A 22,325-nucleotide genomic window follows, 5' to 3' on the forward strand; every position below is an offset into this window, starting at 1 on the left:
ATTCTTTTACTAAAATATAATCAAGAGGTTTTATTTTCATTTATCTACACTCATATTCTACTGTACAGTACTGTATGTGCTGAGAAGCTTAGTGGTCAAGTTTTCTCTATGTTCAGGTGAATGGATACAGTGATAAAGATATATATACACACAATGTATTGACTTACATCAGAAAACAAATATGTATAGTTTTCTAAAAAATATTAATATTTCCTAGTATACAAAGCCTAAACTTGCATAAGTCTTTACTTTAAATTAACCCAAAAAGGCAAAGTATCAAGGAATTGCAATTCAAGGAAAATTGAGCACAGTACATAATTGACAATAACAGCTGTACTGTATATGCATATAAGTTGTAAGTGCACTGAGAATGTTCTATGACATGCTGCAATTGCACCTGGTAATATCATAAGCCCTTGGTTCAGGAAGCAAACATTCCAGCGTAAAGCCATATTGTCTTTATTGAGAAAGAATATATCTTAAAAAATAACTTTCATCTTCATACTAATGTACAAAACATAGTTTAAATATATGTTGAATAGATCGTACACAACACATTGAAGAAAGAAGACATTGAGCCTCCAATTACCAACTATTTTGTTGTCAACAACTCAGTGTATACGACTGACATACATGTGAACCAGATGATCAGCATGTGGTTATGACTAATATAAATCAGCAGTTACCATGATAATACAGGAAAGAGTGAAGTGTCCATACCAAAAGGGTATAAATTGCTATATATTTCAGCATCCAGAGGGCATCTGTTTTGTGTATTATAATAAAATATGAGAAAAAAAGAAACACGTCCTATCATTGATTTGATACTTCAGTCAATTTGTATCGTAGCCTTGCAGAGAGTAGATGTGAATATATGAATAATGAACAAGCTTCCAAAATTCCAGTGTTTCTAATCTTTCTTTCATCAGACAGATACTGTATAACTAGGCTGTAATGGTAGCCACTATTAGGTGGGCAGCACTGGCATTCTCAGTAAATGTAATGAGGACATTCAATTTTTAAATTGTTATTTCTGGATGCTTACGTGTTCAAACTTCCCTGACTACTACACAAAACCTAACTTGTTTAAGTAGGATCCTTTTCCCAATCAGCGCCAGAATACTTGTGAAAGAGAATACTGAAATTGTACAAGTGCCAATTACATGCATTACCCAAAATACCAGTCTTATAGATAGGGATATCTACATAATCCTGCTGCATGAAGTCATTTAATTTGACATAAAGTAGGCCTATACAATCAAACATAGTAAAGTTATGAAAGATGTTTCATATACCCTAAAAATATGTGAAGGATATGTCTTAAGCCAATATTCATGAGAATGATCACTGACCAGTCAAAGCCAGTCCAATGTCATTAACAAGGAAAATGTAAGATTCCAACACAAAACACTAGAAAAAGCAAGAATGTATTGTAGCAAACTGCCGTCATGAACTTGATAACATGAGTGGTTTAATGTTATGACATGCCTCTTTTCATCAAATATATACACAATGCCATGAATATGAACAAAAGTATCAGTTTTATTCTGTTATGCAAGCTTCACCAAATTACTATTGGTCAAGATCAAAATATCTGACCTAATATTCACATATTTTAAATGTAGAAATTTATCTAGACAAACTTAAATTTGTGAAGACAAACATACAGAAACTGGTTGTTATAAGTATTCAGATTAATGGCAAACCAACCTATTGTTCATTCAATTAAATTTAGTAGCATGAAAAGCAGCACTCCATTGGAACTTGACCACATGAATTCAGTCAATTTGTGTCTTTATAAATTGTTTCAGTATTTGGTCAGTCGGACATTTTGTTCTTGACCCAGATAATACATAACTGAGAAGTTAAGAAACGTGACTTACTGTCTCAGTCAGCAGTTACATATGCGAAATATTCAGTACTGTACCTATGAATTGCAATTCACCAATACCTTTTTCTTTTTGCCAACAATTGTCGGAAAATAAAGATTTATGGAAGCTATGGCTTATAATTTGCAAACAAGTGGTATTTCAAATATCTGGGATAGGTAGGGTAAGTGTGAGATTTCTAATAACCTGCATTTTAAAGAATATTCTTCCAAAGAGAGAGGTATATAATATGGCTAAGTGGACTAAGGAACCATTCCAAGGTGAAAATATGACAATTTACTTCAAATGTACCCAAATTATGTAAAAGGAAATTATGAATATACAGTCTAAACCAAGTGTAAAAAACTCACTGATAACAAGCAGTAGTTGGGAAAATGTGGTCTTAACTCTTAACAATTAGTCCCTAAAAAGAATAAATGCAAAGTGATTGTACAATAGTCATCATTCAAACAACTAAATTTCATAAAACATTAGTAACTATATAATCCTTTCACACAAAACCTGAAGTGTCAGAGTCAAGACATTATTATGCTATGAAAGATGATACAAGATTTAGCAGCAGATAATTGCAAGATATGGAATTAAAAGCAGAAATTATATTAAAAAAAAGCACACACCCTTCACCTTTCCGCCAATAACCAGCTTTGAAGAAATTATTTCCATAATTTTATATTGCTGTACTTACTAAGAACAGAAAGGCCCCTTCTTCAAAACTGACACCACATCACTGTTTGCTTAGCAGGTGACCATCCTTCAACACAGTATTACACTTATGCTTAATATGTATGTCAAGTATAATATGGCCTCTACACTAGCACACCAACCCTCTTTTCATATTTGTATTCCTCAGTTCAAAATTGACACTTAAACTTCTTCTCATGTATCAGAGGCTTTTAATTTAATTTTATATGACTAAATTGCTATTTGCAATGACTAATTTTTTTATTTTTTATCTTTTATGGGAGCCATTTGATAATCTACCTTGCTGAATGTATTAAAAAATATTCTCCATATATATCCAAAAAAAAATTTAATCTAGTTCATTAGCTTCATTAATAAATTTATGTTAAGTATCAAGAAGAAAGTAGACAAGACAAGTGCCTTCATCGCCCATGTCCAACTACAACTGCTCAGGATATACTTTAACCATGTTTGGACTGAAAATTTTTCATAAAAGACAAAGGAAAGCTTTCTTAAAAATATCAATGTTTAGGCTGTACATACTGTATATAAAATCTAGGTAAACCTTGTCTACCAGCAAGTTGAACTTTTCTCAGATCAAAGTATTAACAATATGCAATTGAATTTAACTATAAAAAAATTTCAAGGCAATATATTTTCTATTTTTGCCATATTTCCCAGAAATGTGTGTCCTTGAAGAATTTGCAAAGATGAATAATTTGAGATCTTCATATCAACCCTAACTAATCCATAAAATTTTTCTATTTTCTTGCTTTTCTAGATATTAGTTTGAATAAAACAAGATAACCTACTTAACTGCGTAGGACTGCGCTCATTTTAGTGTTTACGTGACCTTTTTACAGTAATGTTTATATTGTATTTTGAATTCTGTATGCTCCTATCTTTACATAGTAGTTTTTAATAAAAAGGTATCTAGTCCTCCTTGTCTACTAAATCCTATAGACTGGCTCTTGCACTATTATTTATCACAAGTCCATATCACATTCATACTGCTCCTCCAATCAAAATAAGAAAGTTACATCTCAGGGTTGCAATATATTATTTCATGATTTAGATTACTATAACTCGGTTTTACTTTAATCTTCTATATCTACTATGCTCTTATCCTAAAAACAATGTCACCAAAATCTTTTCATCAAACCCCTGTCAAAACAGGATGTGACATATACTGCGCCAGAAGTATAATTTTATCAAATTTTCTTTTATCTCAAATTACTTTGAAACAATATTATTTTGATGCTTATCCTTTTTTTGAAATCTTAATAGTAAATGTGAACAATGAATATTCTTCTATATGAATGTTTACACAAATTGAATATTGTTACTTTGATTAATAATACTGATAGTAAAAATAAACAGACTTTTAATAAAATTAATCATTTTTATACTCTTAATGTTTATATTGCTTCTCTCTCGTAGCTGGTTAAATTTTGACGACTAAAAAAAAAGATCATTTGATGGTGTATGACAATAACTGTGCATAGATATCACGTTTATCTTTTAGTCTTGGAGTTGTAACTAGTTCAATAGCATCTTGACATCGTTATTCAGTGGGAAGGCAGGAGGGCATGTATGTGAACATAAGGCGAGTATATTAAAAAAAAAATATTATTTTCATGAACCTCTTCTGATGTTCATATTACTGAATTCCACACTTAAATAAAGGTGAGATGGTGAAGGAAAGATTGGAAATCTAAAGACCTAACCTAAATGTGTATGTTAATTACCAGAGACTCAAATTTGACTTAATACTCATTTAACAGTAATTAATCATAAACCAAGTAATTAAATTAATAACTTAAGCTTCCAGATTATAGAATTCATGATGGGCTAAAACTAAAAAATTAAATAAAAGGCTTTGAACCTAAAAATTCCTCAGAGATCATCTCATCCGCAGTATTTATCTTGAAAATTTTATTCAGTTTGATTTTATTCCATCCATGCTTGTTGATTATTTATTATTTCATTTAATTTACATTACTTAATTGTCATTCAAGGATAAAAACCGAAAGCATGTTAATCTCAACTCCTAGTTTCCATGTTACCCCAGCTGTATACAATTTAATATGATTTTGTTCGATTTTATGCAGGTCTGCTTCAAGGGAAGAAACTAAGAATTTTTTAAGTTTTAGGATAGACATCCATATTTAACCAGCTTCGAGAAAGATACAATATGTGCATTAGAGGAGGTTCATAGAAATAATAAGTAACCCAAAAGCTTTAATTACTGGTGTTAAGAAATACTAAAATGTTAATCCTAGTTTGCATATTGCAAAAAAATACTCTTGGAGGTAAGTATATAATTTACTTTTGGTTAACCACCAACCAGAAGTACAAAACTAGTCTCAAAAGATACCTTAAAACTAAAAGCAGTGGAACTGAAGTGAAACGATAGAAATACTAACCTGAATGCAGGGAATGATCCTACACTATTCTCTTCAACATTTATCATGCGTGACTTATTACCCAACATACACTGAAGGTTTGCATTGACTATGACCCGCAGATCAGTTCGATTCAAGCTGTAAAAATAAAATAAATTGAGCATTTAAAGTATGAATACAGTAAACACTTTACTATTAGAAAGTGAGCAAGAGGTTAGTGAATGCTGAAGTGAGATTCACTGAACAATTATAAAGCTAAATTGAGCAAGCTCCAATAACCCAAGCTGAAACATCATAATTCTCTCATGTGAAAGTCATTCAGATAGAGAAATCAAAATAATGTTAAAAAAATCTGAAGAAATTAGAAAGGCCCTTGCATAGAAAGCTGGAGAATCTGAAGGTACAACTGTACTTTGTGAGTATTGTTAAAGTTTTTTTTTAATAATAATAATACAAATAAACACAAATATTCATCAGATAAATGATATTTTTTAAAATTGTTAAATACCAGTATATCAATCTTACATAATCTTGTCCTAAATTGAAAGTGAAACTATCCTCCTACAATACTTACAGCTGATACTGACGGAGCAACAGTCCCGTTACCTCTCCAACACGATTGGCATTTGTCTGAGACATAAGCGAGATGACAAAATCATTCCCACTTCTCAAGTGAATGATGACTAGTTGATCTTGTCCAGGACTTACACTGATTCCACTGACCTGCAATGGTTTATCAGAACACTTACATTACAGTACAGTACTTGAAAATATAAATGCCCAACTCAATATGGTGAAATATTCTAAACAGAAAACTGATGACAGTGTTTGAAAGTGAAGCATTTTATGATTAACCCTTTTACCCCCAGGCTCTTTGGAAATTTCCAACCCTTAACCCCCAAGGTGTTATTTTTTCCCCAGCACATTTTGCAGTATATATTTTTTAAATTGCTCTAACAGCTTTAATTTTTGTCATAGAGAGGTCAGGTTGGTCTCATTCTCTTGGAAAATGCCTGAATTTTCTCAAAAAAATTATTAAAAATACGAAAAAATAAATTTTTATAGCATTTTTTTGCAAGGACATACCGGTACGTCCATGGGGGTAAAGGGATGACTTTTGTGAAACGCACCAGTACGTCCTTTGGGGGTAAAAGGGTTAAAAGCTTTCTAAGAACCATTCTAAATAAAAAAATTCTTAAAACCAAAATGATTCGTATAGGTCATGAAATGAACGTGGAAGTACCTCTACTATGGGAATAGGTGATCTTAGGGGCTTGAAGGTTTTGTTGTGCAGCTTGTAAATGTGTCTGTCAGTGATTAGAATTGCACGTTCTGAAGACTTGTTCTTCTTGTTTATCTTCTTTATCAAGCTGGAGAACAGGACCTGTAAATTGAAAAAAGTTGTGAAATGGACTAAAGAAATAAAGGAGCACTACAGTACATTGATTCTTGTAGTTTAAAAGCAGTATTAGCTAAGGATGGCAATCCTGAGATAGTGATTACAAAAATAGTTATCAGACTATTAAGCAAGATTAATCAAATTCAGCTAAAAATTACCATAACAGTAAAATTTTCCTCTTTGATTCTAACACCGAATTAGGTAAAAAACAAAATCTCAAGAAAAAGTAAAAATTTGGGTACTATTGCTTACACATACACCGAATAGTCTTGCCTATTCCTTACAGATTCTCCTCTGTCCTCGTACACCTGACAACACTGAGGTTACCACGCAATTCTTCTTCATCCAAGGGATTAACTACTGCACGCTAATTGTTCAGTGGGTACTTCCCTCTTGGTAAGGGTAGATGAGACTTTAGCTATGGTAAGCAACTCTTCTAGGAGAATGATACTCCAAAATCAAACCATTATTCTCTAGTCTTAGGTAATGCCATAGCCTCTGTACCATGATCTTCCACTGTCTTGGGTTAGGGTTCTTTTGCTTGAGGGTGCACTTGGGCACACTATTCTAGTTTAGTTCTCTTCCTCTTCTTTTTGTTAAAGTTTTTATAGCTTATATAGGGAACAATTATTTTGGTGTTGTTGCTGTTCTTAAAATATTTTATTTTTTCTTGTTTCCTTTCAATATTAGGCTATTTTCCCTGTTGAAGCCCCTGGGCTTATACCATCTTACTATTCCAACTTGGGTTATAGCTTAGCAAGTAATAATAATAATAATAAAGTAATTATAACAGATGGATAAAACCATGAATGCTTGTAAAATAGTCCAACTTTGATAATATACTGATGGCTATATGAAGCCACACACAAAACTTTTTCATCATTCAGATATAATTACGGTTTTCTGGCAGGACCACAAAATAATTTTGTGTAAAATACTATTAAAAGGTATGTCCATTACTGATCATTAGCTCCACGACTACTGTATTACAACAGAAATTAGCATTTTATAACAATCTTAACAAGCACACACTTCTCTGAATCCGTCTTTGTTCCGCATGTTCCTAACAGCCGACTGGAAGTTGGAAGCAGCTGGATTCTCCTTTGTTGATGCCAAATAATTTCCTTCCCAGTATTCACGGACACCCCAGTCAGCACGTTTGCCCATAAGAGCATCTCCAGCTATCACCTGAAATGTATGAAAAGATTATTTATCAATGATTTCAAATTAATGAGAGGTGACAGTCTTAAATTCAAATCAGGTACTCACAAACCTCAGTGTCATTTAGTATAATGATAAATACGGTGTTGTATGCAATTACTAGACATATTTCGTCACAATTTAAAAAAGTTCTCGAGCAGGCTAATTATGGTATACTGTATGTTGTTTATACTACAAATACTTTCATAAAAATATAGAGTAAACAGTGAATGATAATCTGAAACAAACATTCTTACTTTAAGAGATTAAAAAAAATAAATTAATTTGGACATGAAGGCATATATCAGGACAGTTTCATGTTTATTACAGAATAGAGGCTGGTTCATCAAAGACTTTGCATTGCTTCTAAAATATCTAACCATTATTCAAACTAAATATAGGAGGAGACTATGCTGTAAAGTCTTTAATGATTGACTTTTAAAATTCAGCCATTTCTTTAACTGCAGTTTCTGGGGGTACTTAACAATTCAAAGTTCCATCTTTGGGAAGGAGACTTTTTGGTGGGCTAATATTCCTAAATTATCTTTATGAGTAACAAAGTGAAAGAAAATTTTCCGTGGTACAGTAAATTTTTCACCTAGACTGCTAGTATTCTACACGGTTTGATAATTAGTGCTGTTGCCATACCAGACTTATTTTAGTCATATTGAACCATCCTTGAATCCCCTACATGCAGGAAACCTTAGTAAAAAATTTAAATAACAGTTGTCCCTATATAATACTAACTGGTTCTGCAAAAGGGCAAAGGATACCATATTGGGGAAAGTCATACAGTATGGGCATCAAAGTGTACAAGCTGGGATAACATTTATACTTCAGAATCAAGAGATTGTGAAGCATCTAATGATAAGAGAACGCTCCTATCTTCAACAAAGGTTTTATTACCTTCCAAATTACTCTTTTCATTCCTCAGGAAAGAAAGTGAAAAAATAATGCAATGACCATGATTGACTACAATTACTCTATAAGGATTTCATAAACATGCAAAAACATTATCACTTATAAAAAAATATGAATAATCTTTTATTGTTATTCTAACTCAAAGAGAATTACTGCAGATACACTAAAAAGGAATCCTCTAATTATTGAAAGTGTTAGCAAAGAAGTATAAACAAATTAAGATAGCAGAAAGTGGATTGAAGTGAACATTTTGTTACAGAATGAATTAAATTCCCACATTACCAAAAAAAATAATACTGTACAACAGAAAATGTTAATAATGAATCCATCATATAACAAAAGAAGCTGAAGGAAGAATAAGGTTATCAGAACCTTTAAATATAAAATCACAGGTAGGTAAAACTCAGTCACACAACTATTTTCACTGAAGTAAATTGCAATCGGTTCTGAAAAACCCTGTAATTAAATAAGTATGAGAAAAGGATAGGAAATTGGAAAAAATAGAACAAACCTTAATTCTGAGCTGTGGCCAATCTGACTTGGGGACATTTGAGAGGATCATATGCGCTCTCCAACGATTGTGAATGCTCTGGAAGTCTGATACCATGGATCGTAGAACAAGGGGTGGGGCAGGCCATCTGAGATGCTTACCATAGTCTTGCATGTGTTTCACATTTCTGAAGAATTTAATGCAAAATTTAGTATATTTACATTAAAATATTGTGTACAAAATAAATGTACAAAGTCATATCTCACACTAACTAGATTTATTTCTTAAATTACTTACCTTATCTTCATAATTATTTTCCATTGGTCACCTTCTATTAATAATCCTACTTAGTTTCAAAACATACCACCAGACATCATAATTCTAATAGGAACATGCATTCGTACAAGATCCATAAGGAGGAAAATGGGATCAGTATCTGGAAATTTTGAGACAGATGATGGTGTCCATCAAGGATCCACCCTGAGCCCTTTGTTGTTTATCATAGTAATGGAAGAAGCTACAATTGTGTGCAAAAGGATTCTTTTGGGAGACAGGAATGGTCAAAAGAGGAATTTAATTCAAAACAAAAAAGCTCCTGAAAATGAGAAAGAAAGATATGGAAAAAATATGATGAAAGTGACCATGTGCATGTTGGGGGAAAAGAAGGTAAATGTTGCATCTTAAATTTAACAGACTGTATCAAAGGGGATATTAAGAATACCAAAGTACTGTATAGGCAGAGTAAAATTAGAATTCCATAAAAAATTGGTAAAAATATGAAAAGTAGACAGTGAAGCACCATCTTGTACAGTAATAGATAGCCAGTTCAGGACAAGGTCGAACATTGAAAGGGCAATAAGAAAAACAACAGTAGCACCTGTCTTGATGGGGGTGAAAAGAGATTGAACCTGACTTGATGAAGTGGAAAGCAATTGTTATACAACTGATAAAAGCATCCAATTGGTAAACGTTATAAAATGCGTACTGTATCAAGTTCATAGGTCTGTTTACCTCTTCTGTAACAGACACATGGGACTGGACACAGAAAAGGGGTAAAATAGTTTTAAAAGGGCAGTTTTTGGTGACTGGGAAATAAACTCATCTCTCAAATACGGGTTTGGTGTTTACATATTGTGTAAGGAGCAATAAGTCTAAAAAGTACTAGATGTGCAAGTATAGAATAACTGATCATTATGTAGACCTAGAAACCACGGAAAAAAGGGCACAAATAAAGGCCTAGACCAGAGAAGACTATAAAGTACACTAGACAAAATTGAACAACATTAACCCCATAATGGAAAAATCTGATGTAAAAGCATAAATAATGATGAATGACTTACAGGATTTAAAAGGCATAAGTTTAAACATGGATAACTCTCAATACACCTTACACTGAAACTAACAATCAAGAACCTCTATTTACACAAAATATGATCTAATTTGAAACCTATCTACTTCAGAGAGTAATACAAATACTGTACTAAACCCTCTTATAAAGAGGTCCCATCATAACATATGACTATTATAATTTAGTTACAGAATCAATACTGTAGAGTGGAGACCAATAGTTCAATTATTTTAAACTATATAGTACAGTGCAAAAGGGTTACCTGAAGGAATAAGACCCTGAATACTACATAATCTCACAATGAATGTGTCTATATAAAAGGATGGTAAGAGCTATAAAGTAAAGGTAATTTTCTATATTTTCTTACGAGGTTCTCCTACTACACACAATGCCTTACTTAGAGTTCTTGGCCAGAGCTCGACCATTTTCACAATCTGGATCTGGCAAACCCCGGCGAGCCCTGATTTAGGAAAGATTAATAGTGAGCACCTTCAACCTAAAAACCTCAGTCTATGCATGCTATAAAAAGCAATTTTAAATGATACTGTTAAATATGACTTCATCATAAGCAAAATAAAATCTGTACTGAAAAATAAATTTTGATTAAGATCACAATTTAACTTGTACAAAATCAGGAGCAAAAAGATTACTTTAATCACTTTCCCATGAGTAAATAAACTAAATATTACTAAAAGAAAAAATAAATCACATCTAAAAAAAATTACTTTGCTAATAAAAACGTTTGCTTGACAAACCTAATCTTTCTACCCCTCAGGATGGAAGTAAAATAACAGCCAAACAGCAAGTAAAGAATTCTAGTCATACCTGTTCATTTAACGGAGAACAAAAACATATTGTACATTTTTTTATTAAGAGCCTAGTACACTGAAACTAATTGAGAAAAGCCATTTAAGACCCTTCCTTCACTTTCAGTTAGTGTACAGCAAATTCTTGCTAAATCTGTATTCTGTATTGTTAATGTTATTAACCTAATTCTCTTTCAATATATACATTTAAATTGATGCATTCATTTTAGTCTTAAAGTAGCATAATTTGTACATGTCTGTGTATTAAAAGACATTGCACCCTGCCATTTATTTCTATTTTAATGGAACCACCACATTAATCTATCTTCATATCAGAAAAGTGACAAGAAGGACCTTTTCACTGGGCGACACAGGTCGACCCAGAAAATAATTTATATTTCCTATTCACTACCTATATAGTTTATTTTCTATTCTCTTATTTCCTTCCCTCACTGAGCCACTTTCCCTGTTGGAGCTCTTGAGCTTGTAGTTTTCTACTTTTCCAAAAATAAGTTGTATCTGGGCTCGTAGCAACAGTAATAATAATAGCTTAGACTCCTAAAAAATGACAAATTGGACGATGCAATATCCAAAGGGTATTGCTTCAATTTTCTCTAGCTGATGCTGTTAATCACTTGAGCTGCAAGGTTTAATAAAGTATATATAATTCTTTTGTGGATGCAGTCTTGTATTAAGATAGAATCAAACAAGTATTCCTTTTACCTCAAAGCATGATTTTTTACTTTCACAAGTCAATTTATTGGGGACTAATAAAATTTGCCAAAGCTTTAAAACACCAAGTCTTGCATGACATCATCCAGCAATTTGCGGATAGCATTCAAGCCAAGGTTCCATGTCCCACAAAATAAGATGAAACGGAAAACAAAAACCCTTGAGCAGAAATTCTTGGTCATTATCCCTAGTGCCTTATGATTTTCAAGCCAAAAGATTTCAAAGGATGCAGTACTTCTCAAACAATTATGGCACTGATGCTTAAACACAATATCTTTCAAAATCATAATTTCCTAAACTTGGTATTATCATCCTTAAGTTCTGTACGCTATAAAAATTAAGACAGTTAACGACAAAAAGTGCCAAGAATCCATTTAAAGTGCTTGAGAAATTATCAAATGATGCATAATTCAAGGACAATATGTAGTATCAATATACTATATTAAATAATGGCTCTAGATTTGGCTTGGTAGTATCTCGTACCTTCTTTGTTGTGAATCAACAAAGAAAATTTCAAGATTCCATTCACCAATTTACGACCAAGAAATAATAAACTAAAAGTAGTAAACCTCAGATAAAAGGCAAAGTAAACATTAAGTTACTAAAATATAGTACCTGAACACTCTGTTGAGCTCTAGCATGTACGATCTCATTTTGTACTTCCTGTAATGAGCCAGTATGGTCAATCCAGCCTTCAGACGACGATAGTGCATTCTGCAGATTGCTCCTCGCCACATCTTTTGCAAGAAGATAACTATTCCTGGGATCAACTTTGCTCTACCCTGATGTTAAAAGAAAAAAGGAGGAACATTAAACAATAAAACATATGAATTCACAAAGACTGTACCACAAAGGTTCCACTTCCTTAAAACATTATCCAAGACTTTCCAAGTCCTTATACCAATCTTAAAACACCATTAACCCTTTTACCCTCAAAGGACGTACTGGTACGTTTCACAAAAGCCATCCCTTTACCCCCATGGACGTACCGGTACGTCCTTGCAAAAAAATGCTATAATTTTTTTTTTTTTCATAATTTTGATAATTATTTGAGAAACTTCAGACATTTTCCAAGAGAATGAGACCAACCTGACCTCTCTATGATGAAAATTAAGGCTGTTAGAGCAATTTAAAAAAAAATATACTGCAAAATGTGCTGGGAAAAAATGTTATTTTCCTTAGTAAAATAAATTTTTGAATATACTTACCCGATGATCATATAGCTGCATCCCTGCTGCCCGACAGAAAAAACCTACGGGCGGAATACGCCAGCGATCGCTATACAGGTGGGGGTGTACATCAACAGCACCATCTGTCAAGTAGGTACTCAAGTACTCGATGTCAACAAAGAACCAATTTTCTCCTCTGTCCCACTGGTTCTCTATTGGGGAGGAAGGGTGGGTCCTTTAATTTATGATCATCGGGTAAGTATATTCAAAAATTTATTTTACTAAGGAAAATAACATTTTTCAATATCAAACTTACCCGATGATCATATAGCTGATTCACACCCAGGGGGGTGGGTAGAGACCAGCATTACAAGTTGACATTATGAGCTAAGTATTCCGTATTTCATTTCAGCAGTTATTCAAAATAACAAGCATAAAATAAATAAGTACCTGGTAAGGAAGACGACTTGAACAATTACTCTGCCTTTTTAAGTACGTCTTCCTTACTGAGCCTCGCGATCCTCATAGGATGCTGAGCGACTCCTAGGAGCTGAAGTATGAAGGGTTGCAACCCATACTAAAGGTCCTCATCAAAACCTCTAATCTAGGCGCTTCTCAAGAAATGATTTTGACCACCCGCCAAATCAAGTAGGATGCGAAAGGCTTCTTAGCCTTCCGGACAACCCAAAAATATTTCAAGAGAAAGATTAAAAAGGTTCTGGAATTAGGGAATTGTAGTGGTGGAGCCCCCACCACTACTGCACTCGTTGCTACGAATGGTCCCAGAGTGTAGCAGTTCTCGTAAAGAGACTGGACATTCTTAAGATAAAAGACGCGAACACTGATTTGCTTTTCCAATAGGTTGCGTCGAATATATTTTGCAGAGATCTATTTTGTTTAAAGGCCACGGAAGTTGTGACAGCTCTAACTTCGTGTGTCCTTACCTTCAGCCAAGCTTGGTCTTCCTCATTCAGAAGGGAATGAGCTTCTCGTATTAACAGTCTGATAAAATAGGATAAAGAATTCTCTGACATAGGCAAAGATGGATTCTTAACTGAACACCATAAAGCTTCAGACGGGCCTCGTAAAGGTTTTTAAAATAGAACTTAAGAGCTCTTACAGGACATAATACTCTTTCTAGTTCATTTCCAACCATACGATAAGTTTGGAATATCGAACGAAATTGGTCAAGGCCGAGAAGGCAGCTCGTGTTTGGCTAGAAAACCAAGATGTAGAACATGTAGCCGTTTCGGATGAGAATCCGATGTTCTTGCTGAAGGCATGAATCTCACTGACTCTTTTAGCTGTGGTTAAGCATATCAGGAAAAGAGTCTTAAAGGTGAGATCTTTCAAGGAGGCTGATTGAAGTGGTTCGAACCTGTCTGACATAAGGAATCTTAGAACCACGTCTAATTTCCAACCAGGTGTAACCAAACGACGCTCCTTCGTGGTCTCAAAAGACTTAAGGAGGTCCTGTAGATCTTTATTGTTGGAAAGATCTAAGCCTCTGTGACGGAAGACTGATGCCAACATGCTTCTGTAACCCTTGATAGTGGGAGCTGAAAGAGATCGCTCTTTCCTCAGATATAAGAGGAAGTCAGCTATTTGAGTTACAGAGGTACTGGTCGAGGATACGGATACTGACTTGCACCAGTTTCGGAAGATTTCCCACTTCGATTGGTAGACTCTAAGGGTGGATGTTCTCCTTGCTCTAGCAATCGCTCTGGTTGCCTCCTTCGAAAAACCTCTAGTTCTCGAGAGTCTTTCGATATTCTGAAGGCAGTCAGACGAAGAGCGTGGAGGCCTTGGAGTACCTTCTTTACGCGTGACAGACGTAGCAGGTCCACCCTTAGGGGAAGTGTTCTGGGAACGTCTACTAGCTATCGAAGTACCTCGGTAAGTTATTCTCTCGCGGGCCAGAGGGAAGCAACTAGCGTCAACTTTGTCCCTTCATGAGAGGCGAACTTCTGCAGTACCTTGTTGACAATCTAGAACGGAGGGAATGCATATAGATCTAGATGAGACCAATCTAGTAGAAAGGCATCTATAAGAACTACTGCTGGGTCCGGGATAGGTGAGCAAAGTATTGGGAGCCTCTTGGACATCGAGGTTGCGAAGAGATCTATGGTTGGCTGGCCCCAGGTGACCCAAAGTCTCTTGCATACATCCTTGTGGAGGGTCCAATATGTTGGAATTATTGTCCCTTCCTACTGAGACAATCTGCTATGACATTCAAGTTGCCTTGGATGAAACTCGTTACTAGGGAAAAGTCTAGACCTGTTGAACAGGAGAGGAGGTCACTTGCGAACTCGTACCATGTCAGAGAGTAGGTCCCTCCTTGCTAGGAGATGTACATCAAAGCAGGGAGTTGACCGTGTTCACCTCCACCACTTTGCCTTGAAGGAGAGACCTGAAGCTTTTCCAGGTCAGACGTACTGCCAGAAGCTTCTTGCAGTTGAAATGCATTGTCCTTTGACTCGAGTTCCATAATCCCGAGCATTCCCTACCGCCTAAGGTCGCACCCCAGCCTACGTCCGATGCGTCTGAGAAGAGAACGTGGTTGGGAGTCTGAACAGTCAGGGGAAGACCCTTTCAAAGGTTGATAAAGTCCTTTCATCAAGTCAGACCAGACTTATCTTTCCGGAAACCGGGATCGAGACCGCTTCTAGCGTCTTGTCCTTTCCAGTGAAGAGCTAGATGATACCGAAGAGGACGGAGGTGTAGTCTTCCAAGTGACACCAATTGAACCACGGATGACAGTGTCCTAACCAGACTCATCCACAGCCTGACAGGGCCGTGGTCCTTCTTCAGCATCTTCTGGATGGATAGCAGGGCTGAGGGTTGATCGTCTTGTTCAGCCATGTCCTCATCAGAGGGTTCCTCATCCGAAACTGATGAGGAAACGGCAACGGAGTGGGCAACGTCTGACTCGCTGAATCCGGTCGCACTGGTGGATGCGTGAAGGAGCCGGACACAAGATCATGGTACTGCTGCACAGTCTGTGAACTGTCAACCATGGGGACGCGAGGAAGTACAGCGACAACCCGAAACTGTCTAGACTGTCTGGGTTGTGCAGACAACCCCCTACCGGGTTGCTGAGGTTGCCGCACTGCGTCACAACAAGTCACCTCTGCTGGTTGTTGAACGTCTTCCTAGTGACACACTGAACGTCCACAACCACCTCCGAGAGTCGCTTAACGTCAACGTGCGACTGGCAACCCACACTGGGTCGCACCGGTGGAGGAACCATCTCAACTGGCGGACGTGAGTAGGATACCTCAGCGTCAACAGGGCGTACAACCAACCGGTAGGAAGGTTGTTGGCTAGAAGGTTCTTCTCCGTAAAAAATCCTCTATCAAGGACTAAGCTTGGACTGCATGTCTTGCAACAAAGCCCATTAGGGTCTATGGGAGCAGGTGTGGCAACAGACGGGGTTAGCGACTGAAGCGGAACCATTTACCATCCCTGGAAGCATGTTATGCTTTAATTAAAGTCCATAGGAGGCTAAGCAGCTTAAGGCTCCTCTCCAAATGACAGAGTCCTCAAGGGAATATCAGAAGGAGGGAGAACAGCACTTTCTCATCTACAGGAACCATGTCCGAGAAAAGCTAGGTTATCTCAGTGAGGGTTTCACTGGTGCATAAGCAGCAGACCAGAAGGCAACGTTATGTAACTGCTTGACAGTCTGTGAGCTGGCAACAACCAAAGCTGTGTGGGGAAGCCTCAACTCCTGACTGACTAGTCTGCTGCGGGCGAGAGGCGGTAACCACAGTGGGGTGTGGAGGCTGACACACCGTGTCAAAACACGGCAGCTTGTGGTAGCTCACGCACGGCAACGGAGTGCTCCGTGTGTCTGTGGGAGTCAGCATGCGTCTGGCAGGGTCGACTGCGCATGGGTGGAGGAGCTCTCACAACAAAAGTGTGGGAGCAGGCAGCCATGCTGGGCGCACAACCGTGGCAGGCTGTAGGCCAACGGGTGCATCGTCAACCTTCTCCGCAGTCGGAGTGTGGGAGCAGGCAACAACCAAAGCGGAGTGGTGGTGCGTGGTGGGGACTGCCGTGGGTTGCGGAAACTAACGCATCGCGTCAAAACACGGCAGCTTGACTCCACCTTCCCACTGCTGATGCGGTAGCTCACGCATGTTAACGGAGGGAGCCGCACGTCGGCTAACGTTAACATGCGTCTGGCAGGGTCGATCGCGCATCGGAGGTGGAGCTCTCCGCAGCCGGAGTGTGGGAGCAGGCAGCCTCAGCGTGAGCTGGGCGCACAACCGTGGCAGGTTGTAGGCTAACGAGAGCAGTGTAAACCTTCTCCGCACGAAACTCCTGCATAACCGCAGCTAACTGAGTCTGCATAGACTGCAGTAAAGACCACTAGTGTCTACAAAAAACGGCAACAAACGGAGCTACTGTCCGTTGTGACTGAGGGTCTAAAACAGCTGGTGCGGCAACAGACGGAGTTACTGCCTGTTGCGGTACCACCTTGCCTCTCTTGAGAGGTGTGCAGTCATCGGATGACTGCAGCGAGTCCGAACTGACCCAGTGGCTACACCTAGGCCGTTGGACTTGCGCGGAAGGGACCGACTTGCACTTAAAAAGCTGCAAGATTTGGTCCATGGTTTCTACGAGAAACCTCTTCCGCAGACGAGGAATAAATGGGCTCTCTCGTCTTTGTGTGGGTGGGGCGATCACGTTGGCAACGTGTGTAGATACATCCGAAACCACGGAGGGAAACGTCTGTTCGTCGATCAAGGCCTGTGGAACCCATAAGTCGTTCGACATTACTTCTCCCCTGGGCTTGGGAGCTTGTAAGAGGTCCCGGACTAGATGAACAACTGGCACGAACAGACGAACCCTCGAACGCAACACTGTAACACTTTGCGCATATCACTTTATCACTTTTGATTTTCTGTTTGCACTTATTTCACTGAAATCGAAACTTTAACTGATTTCTACCTGAAACACGCAATCCTATCCTTCATTAAAAGGTAGTAATTGCGAAAACAGTTTTACAATGCAACAGAAAAACATAATTAAAGATAAAGAATTCAGTGGCTGGAAAAGAGACTAAACACTAGATCAAATAAACTACGTTTAAAATCTCTCACCGCATAAAGCCTGGGAACAAGAATAAAACTCTAGAAACGTTTTACCTTCTTCCCCTACAGCGACTAGGGAGAAGAGTAAAAAACGAGAACAACGTTACCCGCTTGAACGAAACGTTTATTCTCCTCTCTCTCCCTCCGTCTCTATCTCTCTCTCTTCTCTCTTGACTTAGAACCTGAGAGAAGAGCCCAATTATATATCGTTAAAACATATTATTTGCTAAAGGAAAAAACTGAAAGGTTTCCCAAATAAAAAGTTCCTTTATTTAGAATTTAAACCATTTAAGCTAAGAAAGAATGAACGAAACGCTAGAATCGGTTTACTCTTACTGCAACGTGAAACCGTGAAATACTCTCTCTCTATCGTAACGATAGAGCGCATGTTGAACATTCTGAACGTCAACAACTGCGGAGACAAAACTAAACGTTAGTTCATCTTTGAAAACAGTACGAGACTATCAAAGAAATTCTTTCATAAAACATTAAAATTAAAAAAGTATTAAATTCTTAAAAGGTAAATACGATATGACGGGCTCAATGTTAATTAACTTCGGTTCCAAGTAAGGACCGCCTACTATTAGGAAAGGTCGCATATAAACAAATATAAAAATTAATTTTTATAAGTTTATAATAAATGGAAAGTTAATCGAAGAGGCCTATAAAGGCGGAGAGATATAAAATAAATAGATCTATAACTTGTTAAGCAAAATTACCAAAAACCTAAACACACTTCCGTCTAAGGGAAGGGTCGGCCATTTAAAAGTGAAAGAGAGTCCATACTCTCTTCGTCACCAACACTTCCGTCTAAGGGAAGGGTCGGCCATTTAAAAGTGAAAGAGAGTCCATACTCTCTTCGTCACCATAATTAAATCTATCCAAAACGAGTTCAAGTTTTGAAATGAAGATAAAACCCCTGCATAGCGAAAGCTCAAAACTGGAATAGTGTACTTCACCAAATCGTTGTGAAAACAAATCCAGTTAGGGACGGCGTATTTAGTAGGTCTTGCCAGTGGCACGACAGAGGGAAAATTGGTTCTTTGTTGACATCGAGTACTTGAGTACCTACTTGACAGATGGCGCTGTTGATGTACACCCCCACCTGTATAGCGATCGCTGGCGTATTCCGCCCGTAGGTTTTTTCTGTCGGGCAGCAGGGATGCAGCTATATGATCATCGGGTAAGTTTGATATTGAAAAAATAACCCCCTGGGGGTTAAGGGTTGGAAATTTCCAAATAGCCTGGGGGTAAAAGGGTTAATGGATTGATAGTTCTTATAACATCTCGAAGCATGAATTTCTACTCTACTTCTTTTAGTGTACATGACAAAGAAACACATTTTGTGGTATTTTACCTGCTCTAGGGCAAACAGAGTCTGTGGAGAACGGATGAAAAGTTTAGTGTTTCCATACTTGACATCGTTGCTGAAGCCTTGTTCTTCGACTAGAATTTTGGTGCCCTCTCTGTCTGTACCTCCATGGAAGTTTGGCCATGTGTACTGAGAAATCATCTTGTATCTAGTTTTAAATAAAGTATACAGTAATTAAATTTAACTACACAAAAAAAAACTAAGGTGCACAACTACTCTTTACAATTCATTAATTAAACATTCATCAACACCAAATTCCATCTGAATGTAATTGAAAGCAAATCTCTTATGATTTAAATGGTCAAAGGCAGCACTACAATCAAGAACAATCATACGAACTTCCTGACAATAACAAAGAGATTTTAATGGAAATTTTAAAAAGAACATAAGCGCCAGGGTCCTAGCAAAAACCAAACACCTAACTAGAGAATAGATTACTATCAAGATATGCACTCAGACATCCACACAATTTAGATAACATGAGAATTAAAGTTACTGTACTATACATCATAGTTTGCAAGGTAAATCTATTTATTCTATCTGACACAAAACTTCTAATGCAAGGATTAATATATCAAAATATTTCTTCAAGAAAAATTTATCCTGTGATGTAATTTTTATGACCTGCTCTTCTATGTTAAAATTGGTGAATATATAATAAAACAACCTCATCAGACAAAAAAACAAAAACACTTGACACTTTGGTAAACATGAGATATTTGGAAACAAAACTTTGAATTCTGGTACAAAGAGAATGACAGTATTTGAATAGGATTGGTACTCTACTATATAGCACTTTATCTTTAAATACCTGGCCCAACATTAGACACTACACATTAACATTTGTACATATTTCCCACTAAACACAAAGATATCATCTACTGTACCTTCTTAGGAAGCGATCATAGCTCTGCCTGTATGCAAATCCAGCTCTTCTGACACGTAGGTTTTCAACAAGACCAAGATAATTCACCTGAAAAAAATTTATACAAATTTAAATTATATGAGTAACTCGCAAAAAAACTAGAAAAAAAAATGTATCAACACAATTACCTGAGTAAATAAAAACCTATGTTCAAGAGCAAAATGACTCACTTGATGTGTTACTCTTTCCTGATCAAAGATAACAGGAGATTTCTGGTCATTTGGTTTAATGCAACGGATATAATATGGCTCCTTGCTGGCAAGATTCTTCACCAAAGCAATCATGGAATTCTTGAACATAGTTCCAGCTGTCAGAGGACGTTTGGTGATCTGCAAATAAAACAAGGGATGGTCAGTCACAAACAATTAAGAAATTGCCAAAACTTGAGTCTATTACCTATTTCCTATAGAAAAACAATAGGTTAATCATAACCCCGAGTTCACATTACACCTGTTAAGCTTTGAAAATTAGCCTTTAACACTCCAGCTCTCAAATATTTTAACGGTTTCTTTGTTTCTTTTCTTGGAAGAATTGTTTTACAGCCCGTCTATCAAATTAAAACCTTCCTCTTTTTAATCATTCTTATATTCTTTTCTCTAATAAAAGGTGTCATTATACAAAATACCTTTTGTCTGCAATTAACAATATTTCAGTTTTGGCGCAATGAAAAACTATGTAACCATCTTTACGAGTATATAAAACTTCAGTAATAGGCAATTGGGAGTAAATTTATATAAAAAATGAAAGAAATGAAACCAATTCACTGTATTTTATTCATGTCACAAGGTTGTCAAGTGAAAATAATAAATGGCCTACAATAACCAAGTGAACAAGGAATCAGGGGGTATTAACATATCAAAGCTACTTGCCAAACTAGAGTATTAGAGTCTTATTTAGTATATGTATATAAAATTTATTAATGTAAATAAGTACTCTTCTATCTCTTATTTATTTACCAAGGCACTTCCCCCAATTTTGGGGGTAGCAAAAAGAAAAAAAAAACAGAGAGAGAGAGAGAGAGAGAGAGAGAGAGAGAGAGAGAGAGAGAGAGAGAGAGAGAGAGAGAGAGAGAGAGAGACTTTTTCCTCTCTTCACTCCTTCAAGCCTGACAAAGGATTCAGCTGAGTTTGGTTGGTACTGCTAGGGTGCCACAGTGCACCCTCCCCCTTTAACCCCCATAAATGAAGTTTCATATGCTGAATCCCCTACTGCCGCTACCTCAGTGGTCACCAAGGCGACCGGAGGATGCAGCTGGGCCTCCGAGTAAATATATATACAATAATAAAATTTTGTAACTAATAGCTAGCATATCATATTATTTTACAAATTAATTATGTGGTTTTAAAGCATTTCAATAAAATATACAGTACACCATGTTAAGTAGTAGCATTGGAAATAAAAATATCTATACATATTACATAAGTTTGGGTAGATGGATGGAGTGAAGGAAGCTCTGGGTGATAGGAGGATAGATGTGAGAGAGGCAAGAGAGCGTGCTAGAAATAGGAATGAATGGCAAGCGATTGTGACGCAGTTCTGGTAGGCTCTGCTGCTTCCTCCGGTGCCTTGGTTGACCGCGGAGGTAGCAGCAGTAGGGGGTTTAGCATTATGAGGCTTCATCTGTGGTGGATAATGGGGGAGGGTGGGCTGTGACACCCTAGCAGTACCAGCCGAACTCAGTTGAGTCCCTTGTCAGGCTGGGAGGAATATAGAGAGGAGAGGTCCCCTTTTTTGTTTCATTTGTTTGATGTCGGCTAGCCCCCCAAATTGGGGGAAGTGCCTTGGTATATGTATGTATTAATTTAAAAGAGTAGGAGACTTCCTTTCTTTCCTTTTGTTTGTCAAGAATGGAACATTTTTAAATGCATTAGAATAGTTTTATCTTGCAT

The 22,325-nt window shown here is 36.8% G+C and overlaps 1 protein-coding gene across 2 annotated transcripts in view; it reads right to left on the bottom strand.

Annotated features, from left to right (window-relative positions):
- Myo31DF (Unconventional myosin ID) overlaps positions 1–22,325 on the bottom strand; it is a 146,906-nt gene that overhangs the window by 3,959 nt on the left and 120,622 nt on the right. Inside the window, exons 11-20 of one of the 2 annotated variants that reach the window (XR_011040393.1) lie at positions 20,607–20,765; positions 20,399–20,484; positions 19,497–19,659; positions 12,487–12,653; positions 9,007–9,172; positions 7,407–7,562; positions 6,219–6,359; positions 5,550–5,698; positions 4,997–5,113; positions 2,575–2,640 (exon numbers count right to left, since the gene is read on the bottom strand). Coding sequence is in view for 1 of the 2 variants with exons in the window: in XM_068352792.1 (XP_068208893.1) it covers positions 4,997–5,113; positions 5,550–5,698; positions 6,219–6,359; positions 7,407–7,562; positions 9,007–9,172; positions 12,487–12,653; positions 19,497–19,659; positions 20,399–20,484; positions 20,607–20,765 (1,304 nt within the window). In the remaining variant the exon portion in view is untranslated. The remainder of the gene's footprint in view (positions 1–2,574; positions 2,641–4,996; positions 5,114–5,549; positions 5,699–6,218; positions 6,360–7,406; positions 7,563–9,006; positions 9,173–12,486; positions 12,654–19,496; positions 19,660–20,398; positions 20,485–20,606; positions 20,766–22,325) is intronic. The other variant, XM_068352792.1, reaches the window with a different exon arrangement.

Source organism: Palaemon carinicauda, chromosome 29 (genome assembly GCF_036898095.1).
Source record: "Palaemon carinicauda isolate YSFRI2023 chromosome 29, ASM3689809v2, whole genome shotgun sequence".
Lineage (NCBI taxonomy): Eukaryota > Metazoa > Arthropoda > Malacostraca > Decapoda > Palaemonidae > Palaemon > Palaemon carinicauda.